This window comes from Nannochloropsis gaditana (assembly GCF_000240725.1).
Source record: "Nannochloropsis gaditana CCMP526 unplaced genomic scaffold scaffold317, whole genome shotgun sequence".
In the NCBI taxonomy this organism is placed as follows: Eukaryota; class Eustigmatophyceae; order Eustigmatales; family Monodopsidaceae; genus Microchloropsis; species Microchloropsis gaditana.
Genome location: NW_005803636.1, coordinates 23,563 through 33,326, shown reverse-complemented (window position 1 = coordinate 33,326; position 9,764 = coordinate 23,563). Strand labels below are relative to the sequence as shown.

The following is a 9,764-nucleotide window of genomic DNA, read 5'->3' as shown; positions in this document are numbered from 1 at the left end:
GGGGAAAAGAGGGGGGTTCTTAATCTCCACGGCATCGTGCTTTTGGAAGCAGAGACAGATGGATCCGCTTCGCGATGGATTATGCCCTGAAGCGCCAGGAGGTAAGGCGGAAAGAAAAGACAAAAAAATGGAAAAGGGGGAACAGAGGGACATTCCTCCCCGATAAAAACCCGAATGAAACCCTCCAAAACCCCCAATAAAACCCAATGCGAGACGCACCCATCAAGGCGTTTTCCGTGGAAGGTGTCTTGGTCTCAAAGTGGACGTGGAGGGCTTCCTCTGCAGATCGTGGGCTGGGGGAAAGAAATATTTGAATTCAGAAAAGAGGCTCGGTATGGATGCTGACAGGCATTCCACCTGCACACGCGTTCTCTTTCTCTCTATGTCGCCAGATATGATTTCCTCGTTTTATAGTATTTATAGGAAATGTTGTGTAAATATCTTCCTTCTCGTATATTCATGGATCTGAGTGGGACAATATGGACTTCAATTTGCGCAAGCCTTCTCCATGACATAAGTATCATGGAGCCCGACTTTGTGAGTAGATGATAGCAGAACTATGGATTTTTACTGTAAGTTGCGTCCATTGCCACAATTTGTTAGATAGGCATCAAGTAGCCCTTAGGTAAGGGTCTTAATGCAAGACGCTTGAAGAACAAGATTAAAAACAGGTTTTTGTCTTAATTTGAAACTCCGAGGGCAATCGGCGCCCTCTTTTGAAAAATCCTTGGCGCCCTACCTGGTCGTGACGGGCTGGGTATCTGGCATTCCGGTGCCGGTCGCCTCCACAGGAGCGTCCCCTCTTCCAGATGTAGTCTTTAAATCAGACATAAGCTAACAAATTCAATACTTAAAGAAGAGCTAAGAATTTGTGGTAGCTGCAGCCAGGAGGAGACCTTTTCTCCAGGAAGGGGGATGAACATGAAATGGGGATGTTAATGATCAACATGATGCATGTCATTTACAAATTTTAGCTGTAACTAATGAAAATACATTCTTGACGTGCCAGCTAATTAAAAGGCTTGCGACAATTTCATGCACTTGGGCCCCCCGACTCTCAGGGGAGGGGAGGGGAGAGAGACGAACACTAGACAAGGAGCGAGGACATGACCAAACATGTGGCTAACGCCATCAATGCCCGCCACAAGAGTGTAAGAGCATGTGAGGTAGCAAGAAACTTGAAAGGTTTGGAGGTATTTACGATCTGTGACGTGGCTGTGTGCCGTAAGCCGGTTATGGTAGGCGAGGAACTTGGTAGTAGACGTCAGGGAAAAAACCGGAGAGTCGTTGACAGCTGGAATTTGAAATTTTGAAATTTCAAAAAAAAATGAACAGAGCATGTGGAAGTAGCGTCTTGCTTCCCACAATACTTTCTCGCCCCCCAACACAATTCTTCTAGACTTTCAAAGACAAAATTAATAGGGCAATCGTATTTTCTCTTGGAAAATGTGCAATACTGGAGAGCGTGCACCCTGCACGGCGAGCCTGCTGGATCATAAATTAGGGATTCGAGCGGTACATAGTTGGAGACCTGAAGGTGAAAGGAAACTTAATCATACGAGCGGAAGGACCATTTGAGGCTCTCAGATCATGCAAGGAGCGAAACTCCAGAGATTGACGAAAATTGAGCAAAACTTGTCTTATTCTCTGTATCTCTCCAGCACATTAGTGACATGCTTGCCCTCTCTTCTTCTCGCTTCAGATTTCCATTATCTATCTTTCCTCTTCTTCGTTCCATTTCTTTCTCCTTTGCCTCTATTTGCTTTTATACGCTATCATCTCCTTTTGGTGGCTTATTTCTTCTTATATTATGCGCCGCAAGGCAAATCTATTTGTGTTTCCCCTCCCTCTCGTTTTTTCCCCTCATATCCCTCTGCACTTCTCTCGTCGATTGTACTCTCCCCAATAGCTTTCCTCTCTTCTTCTTTTTTTCCCTCTTTCCTGTCCCTTAGTTTTCCAACCTCTTCTACTGTAGATAGCAAACTATCAATGGAGCCCGCGACTTCTTTTCTAGGGACCGCTCCACCGTTAAGTGAGGGATGAAGACAAGAAAGGGAAGAAGACGGCGAGGAATGGGATTCGCTGGCCTCCCTTTCCTTCTCTTTGAAATCTGTTCCTTCCTTTCTTTCCTTCCCTTTCTTCTCCCTTCTTCGCTGTGCCACTTTCTCTCCATTTTCCTCCGCGTTTTTTCCTTCCATGCAGTGGCTGTCTTGCGTCGGGCAAAGAGGAGGAGGGAAAGAGAGAGAAGGTTGTTGGGAGGGAGGGAGCGGGCCCTGGAAATAACCCCCTTCCCACAGGCCGCGCAACGTCTCTCCTTTACGGTAGAATGTTCCTGCCCCTTCGGGTCGGTCGTGGACGTACGACCCTGCGGAGAGAGGAAGGGGAGGGCGGGAGGGAGGACGCGAGGAACCACAAAAAGGAAAAGGATAGGTCAAGCGGTGCAAAGGAGCAAGGAAGAGAGGGAAAAATTGAAGAAGAAGGAAAGGGAGCAATGAGATCTCTCTCTCTATGTATATTATGTGTTTTTTGATTTACCTTGGTATCGGTCCCCGTTTGGCATGACCTCGACGCCTCCACAACCTGATTTCCGTCCCTAATGTAGGTAAGGCGAAAGAAAAGAAGGGAAGGGGATGAAATCAGCAAAAGAGGGGAGAAGGAGGGAGAGAGAGGGTTGGAAAAGGGGAGAAAGAGGGAAAAGGACAGGCACCTGCACATCAAAGCTCCCCTGGTAGTACCCCCCTCCACCGTAAGAAAGCGTTCCACTGGCTTTTTGATTGCGGCGCCAGCGACCTTCAAAGCTATTGGGGAGGTGGCAAGGAAGGGATGGATGGAGGGAGGGAGGGAGATAGGAAGGAATAATGACAAGAATGAAGGGATCTTTTCCTTGAAATGGAACAGCGCTACACGAGGAGAGGGAGACCGTGTGTTTCCATCTATCCTACATGTGGAAAGAGAGAAGGACAGAAGCCTTAGGGAGGGGCCAGAGAGTCCAAAGGAGAAGAGAAAGGGAAAGGGTGGGGAGCAAGGGAGAAGGAGGGAGGGGAAGGGAAGTACCGGTTCCCGTCCGAGTATGCTTTAATCCCCAGACCGTGTCGGAGGCCTGAATGGAAGTCTCCCTCATAAACAGAACCGTCCGTGCTGGAAAAAAGGGAGAAAAGTTGGAAAAAGATGTGTCAACAGGCTCGACATGATCGCAAAGGAAAAGAAGGAGGAAAACCAGGCAAAGGATTGTTGTGCCCGCATGTGTAGGCGCTGAACGCAAGTATGGGGGAAGGTTGCGAAGTGGCTGGAAAGAGGCGAGAGCAAAGAGGAAGGGCAAGGGGAGGAAGGGAGCGAGGGAGGTAGGACTTACCCGATGTCGATTCCTCTCCCGTGACGGAGACCGTTGACAAAGGATCCTCGATAAACCGCGCCGTCGGAGGTAGTTAAGGTTCCTTCCCCCGTACAAGCATTGTGCTGAAAAGATACAACAAAAGATTGAGAAATGTAAGCATGGGAGAATAATGATTGGAAAAAAGAAAGATGAAGAGGTGGACTTGGACTTTCGGCTATCCTACTCACATACTCTCCATCCCTTCTTTCACTTTTTCTTCTCATTCCTTCCTTCCTCAGTCTTGTCCATCGCACAGGATTGTATTAATTGAAGGCCACAGACATCGCGCTTCTTCCCTCTCCTTTCCTCTGCCTCCCCTTCTTTTCCTACCTCCCATGCTCCCTTATAAACGCTGCCATCCCTCTTTGTCAACACTCCATATCCGTCACGACCGTGAGCGATCCAGTTGCCATCATACACGTCGCCATTCTAGAGAGAAAGAGTGAAAAGAGAAGGAGGAATGAAAAGGTGAGTCATGCCACAGCCTCCCATAGCAAGCAAGCGACGGTTGAAGAAAGGGAGTTGCAAAGGTTAGGATTAGGGTTAGGAGATGACAATAGGGGAGGAACTACCTGGAAGAAGTAGATGCCCGTCCCCTCTCGCTTGTCGTGTACGTAGTCGCCTGTGTGGATCAGAGGGGTCGAAAGCGATGCTCAGGTTTGCACGCCGATTTTTTTTGATTTTTTTCCCGTCACTCTAGCCTTTTCCCTCTTGCTTCCCTCCCCCAGGCAGGCTGTCATGGTCGCTTGCGCCCGCTCCGCTCCTTTTTCATCGCTCTTTCCCTCCTACCTTCATAGCGCCTCCCGTTTTGGTACCAAAATATCCCGCGCCCGTGCTTCTCGTCGTTCTTGATACCATAAAAATGGGAAGGAAAAGAAAAAAATGAGAGGAAACAGGGTGGGAGAGTGGGAGCAAAGCAACAAGAAGGTGCCCGATCTATAAACGACGACCGACATTGGCACACATGTTTTCCTTTCCCCGACATCCTAATGCCACCTTTCAATTTCACCCCCCACGAACCCTTCTTTTTCCCTATTACATGACCGGCCATCAACTACCTGCTTAACTTTCGTTTATTTCGATTCTTTCACCCCTGCTTTCGACAACACTCACCCTCTTTTTTCCATTCAGTTGCGCTTACCTGCCAGTCGCCTTCATAACAGTCGCCATTAAGGTAGATGCAAGTTCCTGTCCCATGTCTCTCTCCCCGTCCATTAACGGTGCCTGTATAACTGAAGAAGAGATCAGAGCGGAGATCGGGGAGAAGAAGGGTGGAAAAGGAGCGTGGGGATGGGGGAGGGCGTAAAAAAGGGGGCCACAATGACCCGTGGGAATCATGGGAGCCTGAATTGGGGCACCACAAACGAAACTTTTTACTTGTGAATCGATATTAAAATACACGCATGAATATTACACGTTCTGGTGACATCATTCCACAAGAAATGTACGAGACTTTGAGGGGGAAGGAAAGCAAAAAAGATCAATACCTCACGAATGCACGGGGAACGAGCGGGAAAAACACGGAATCATGCTTGTGCTTTCGCCCTACTCCTGGCTGCTTTGTGGTAGATGTCGATGTTGTAGCATGTACTGCAGCCTGTGGGCTTGACGCATGGCTATCTTTCCTTTGGAGTGCAGTGGGCAATGTTAAGCAAAACACATTTCCCCAAAATTTGGACATTCTCCTCCACCCTGCTGTGTTGTGTAAACATAATTCGTAAGACAACGAAAGCATAATTGTATCAGAGACTTTCGGTCGTTGAGAAGGGGTTTTACAGGAGCATCGTCCCCTTGGGGACGTCTCGGTCCCCTGTCTTGGCGAGATGTGTGGAGGGACGACCAGCGATAGCGTTATCAAAAAAAGACAGTGATTGTGAAGCACATTTAAATTATCCATTTGAATAAGGTTATACGACTGACAGTTGTGTTATGGTTTTTATGAAAGCATCTTTGCGACTGAAATAGTATGATCAGCCCCGGAATTTCTTGAGGCCGCCTGAGCGTTTAAGGAAAGGAAGAAGCTAGTGCGAAAAGATCCGAAAGAAATGGTGAAACAGTGTGTCCCAAAAGATGAAAATTATTAATAGTGTAAAGGATATCAAAAAACCCAACGCAATTGTCGTGCGGAAGCGTGACTGATATAAACTTCAGCACGACAGAAATGACAACGTCATCAAAACCTTAGTTTGAAGGTTTAAATATCCGTTACTGACGTTGATAATTCTGGGGTTCCACGCGATATGAAAGAAAAATCACTACCTCCGACTATGTGCACTGAACTTTCTATCATGTGGGGTGTGAAGTTTGAGGGAGGAAAAAGTTGATTTCCATACACAAACTTCCCTATTCATCGACAGGTCTCTCGACTAGCCAAGATAAAAGAAAGGCCTACGATACATCGAGTAATATGACGACCACCGTCGATAACAACTATCACATGTCCAGCTTCGGCGGATCAAAGGCGAAAAATTCTGCTGCCTCATCTTTCCAAAAGCACAACGCAACCGTGTTGGCTGCGAAGCAGATGCCCAGCGTCTTATTGCCCACTAATTTTCAACAGGAGGCCTGTCTTAGCGAGGTCCACTCATTCACTCAGGGGAATTTGCCCTTTTTAACCACTACCCCTGAAAATCCTGCCAGTGCTCGTCGTCCTCCTGCGCAACATTTGGAGGAGAAAGGGTTGATTGCACCTGGCGTGGCTCGTGCGACACAGGCAGCTTCAGTCGAAAAGCCGTTCGGATCCACACCAGATGGGCCGAATTACAAGAAGATGGGCACCAATTTGCGAACGGTAAATGTAATGATTTTATATTGAAAGCAATAAATCGTTGTGGATAGGGTAAATGGCTGTTGTCAGCTTGATAATAGCTTTGAGCCGAGCGACTCGGACATGCAAAACGATGATCTCTGCGACTCATTTCAGTGCCTTTTCTGCTTCATCAGGTGATGCAGCAACACGTGGATTTTTTCGATAGCAGTGGGGATGGTGTCATTACCATGCTGGATACATTTCATGGGTATGCACCTCAAAGAAAAGTATTGTTTGCAGGATTGCTTTGATCCCCTCTGATGTCCGGATTTTATCTGAAAAGGCACCCAGTTAAGAATTGGCTTCGCTTATGAATTTTGATACGCGACCGTGTAGGTTCCGTCGCCTTGGTTTCAATTGGGCATTCTGCCTCTGGGCAGGTGAGTCACGGTCTCCCGCAATTGATCCCCCCCCCCCTTTCCAATCCCAAGGTCGAAAGGAAGGCTTGATTATCATTGGTTTACACACACCATCCCTTCCATTTTTCCCCCTTCTTGCTCAGTCTTTGTGGTCAACCCTGCTTTTTCCATTGCATCCTACCCGGGCTACCTCATCGACCCCTTGATGCGCATCTACACGCGTAACATCCATAAAGGAAAGCATGGCAGCGACCAAGAGGTGTACGATCATGAAGGTATTGATTGCCAGTCCCATTGAAGATTGTACCCCCCCATGAGCTTGTCCGTCCTTGGACGCCTTGTATAAGAGAGTAGTAAGCGATGTCTGAAAGCAAATTTATAAATTAACTTTTGGATGAAAATCGTGGTAGGCGATATTTATAGAGAGGTTCATGATTTGAGAATCATAGCCGTTCAAGAAAGATCTAATACAAGCACGCTTTCAAAATCTAAACCTTTGACAGGCCGTTTCATACCACAACGCTTCGAGGACATTTTCGCCAAATGGGACCACGACGGAAAAGGAGGACTCAGTTTTCGGGATCTTTGGTAAGGGGGAAGGAAGGAAGGGAGGGAAGCGAGGCGAGGGAGGGTAACAAGTAGACATCAGGAGCGGATCCACGACGTGGTGGTACGCATGGTCATGGCGACAAAGAGCTAACATCTGCCAATTACCCACGATCCAACCAGGGAGATGACGCAAAGCACCTTCGAAGTGAACGATTTCTTCGGCTGGTTCTCCAACAAATTCGAGTGGTTTACTCTCTGGCTTCTGGCGGCGGATGAGAACGGCCTGGTGACCAAGGAGGCGGTGAGGAGCGCCTATGACGGCAGTTTGTTTTACAAAATGGAGGTAAGCGCGTCAGTGGGAGAATGGAAAGACAGGTCGTCGAGGTGATGAGGATGGTATGAAGGAGGATGAAAATGGCTAACCTATATGTCTTACACGCGACGGATGTCTGGGGGTTAAAGATCTAGCGTTGAGCTTTTGTGTGTGTTGTTTGGTAGCAAAAACCAACGAAGGGGGATCAGGATGAATGATGCAGAACCGCTTGCATCTGGTTATGAAAGTGAATTTTGGAGAGGGATTGGAGTGCTAAAGCCTTTGATGGAGGACGGATTGGAAGAAGACGTGATGAACATCGCTTGAAATTGACTTCATCTCGCCCTCGACAATGTGCATTAACCTCAGCAAACCCAGTATCATGTACAAACCGCGTCGGTCTTTGCGTCGCTCACTTTTATTCATGGATGGATCTTTTCCCTAGCAAAAATGGTGGCTCAAGAAGCCTGCGAGCGAGCTGGGAGTGTACGCACATATGGGGGAAGGTTCTACTTTTAGTGCTATCTGGCGACGATTGCGAGGGAAAGGGACGAAGGGGAGAAAAATGCAAGGGAGCCAGCCAGTGGACGAGAATCTAGCAGGAGGAAAAAGCAAAAGTCAGTAGGTTTGAAGAAATGTGTACGAAATGAATGGGAGAGGGAATATGAGACAGGGATGCCAGGAATGGAACTAAATTGTCAAGGGATACGTAGGGAGAAAAGAAGAAACGAGAGACACATTGGCTAGCACGCCTTTCTGAATCAGGCGGATGAGTGGTATCAGTGGTACTGGGAAAGGGAACTAGATGGTGTCACAGACATTGCGGCTACTCGCCCCGGGCAACAATGAAACAGACAGGAGCAGTTGAAGAAATACCGCACGCGCGGGAGAAATAGACATGCCTTGAATTGAACGAAAGTGGACGATTGCCTCTAGGTAGCCCTTAGCGATTGTAATAGTTTAAATTCAATTATTTATAGACATTCCGTTGTTTTAAGTACAATATTTGACGAAGGAAGAAAGACCAGTGGTCACCCGTTCTGGGGAGGTAGGGGAGTATTATTCAGCGTAAGAAGTCATCCCATGGCGCAACGAGCAGCTAAGAGCAACACATCTCAACGCAATGGAGAAGAAATGCCATATCTACCTGCTTTGTTTGTGGAAACACATTTGGTTTTATGCATTGAAAAGCTCAGTGGGACAGTGTCCTGAAGGTCTTCTTAATTTGGAAACCCCTCGAGCGATTTTAATCCCTCGTTCAGACTTTGCGAGACTACGTGGTAAGTAGATGTGGTAACATAAATTTTAATTATAGGTAAATTGCATTGAATGGTCCACTCATTCTTTTATTTTAGCTTCTTTTACACCAGGTAGCGAGCGGGCGAACGAGCAGCTCGAAATTTTAGATCGTCCGAAGCGATTGAAGGTTCATGTCACAAATAAAAACTGACGCATAACAACGCCGCAAAAACGATGGATGTGGTTTCATACACTGCATTGCTTCTTGCAATGCATTCCTTAACGCGTCCAAAATCATCCCTGGCGGCCATGGGAAGAAGGAGATGCAAGGAATAATTCATGAGGCAGGGTATAGCAAGCCAAAAGCGGATTTTAACAGGCCACACTCCCCGATACCCGTCCATATAAATGTTTTCACGGTGTCCGTACCAAGGACAACACCGAAAGGGGACACAAAGACTCGAAAATATCCCCATTCTTAGAATGCAACGGAGTGGACAGGGTGGGGGGAAAAAAACACACCATAAGTCGGAACATTTTTTTGTGACGTGTAGGGCATTTTGTTGGCTTTCTGTCGAGCGAGGATAACGGCTGGAGCCACATGTCTATGACTCATTCCCGGTCGCACCCGTCTTCCCACGACAATGCCGCGCCCGGGCCCGCCATGTGCTTGCTTGGTCATGTGTCGACGACTCGTGGAGGGCGCGGAGACAAGCGGTGGATGCTTCGGTCCTGATTTGATAGTTAAAGAGGGCGATGACCTCGTCACCTATATACCGAGCCGGCCCGTGCGAGAATGCGAGCATGTGTTCGCCGAGGCGCCCTGGCCGGTACACAGGAATGGCAAGCAAGTGCATGCCTGAACCTGTGCGATGTGTGTCACAGGGCTTGATGCCGGGGTCGCGGGAAGTGGAAGCCTTTGTGGCGCAAAGTGTGTCGAGGAGGAGAAAGCGATCCCTTCATCTGTTCCTAGAAGACATGCCCACGTATGATCTTTCCGTCGAGACCTTCTGTTCTCATCCCCCTCGTTCCATCACTCCTCATGCGATGGATTTGTTGTTCAACACAGGAGTTATCATGGTTCGAAGAGACGCCTCACGCGCTGATTCAACCTGCGCGTTC

At 47.9% G+C, this 9,764-nt stretch overlaps 1 protein-coding gene across 1 annotated transcript; it reads right to left on the bottom strand.

Moving 5' to 3' along the window:
* Window positions 1-1,460: 1,460 nt before the first annotated feature.
* On the bottom strand, window positions 1,461-5,066 carry NGA_0405300 (morn repeat protein). The gene is made up of 7 exons (XM_005855017.1): window positions 4,861-5,066; window positions 4,515-4,605; window positions 4,163-4,220; window positions 3,946-3,995; window positions 3,704-3,802; window positions 3,353-3,456; window positions 1,461-2,365 (listed from the first exon to the last, which is right to left on the bottom strand). The coding sequence occupies exons 1-7, from the start codon at window positions 5,052-5,054 to the stop codon at window positions 2,317-2,319; spliced, it is 645 nt and encodes a 214-aa protein (XP_005855079.1). The 5' UTR covers window positions 5,055-5,066; the 3' UTR covers window positions 1,461-2,316.
* Between the last annotated feature and the right edge of the window lie 4,698 nt (window positions 5,067-9,764).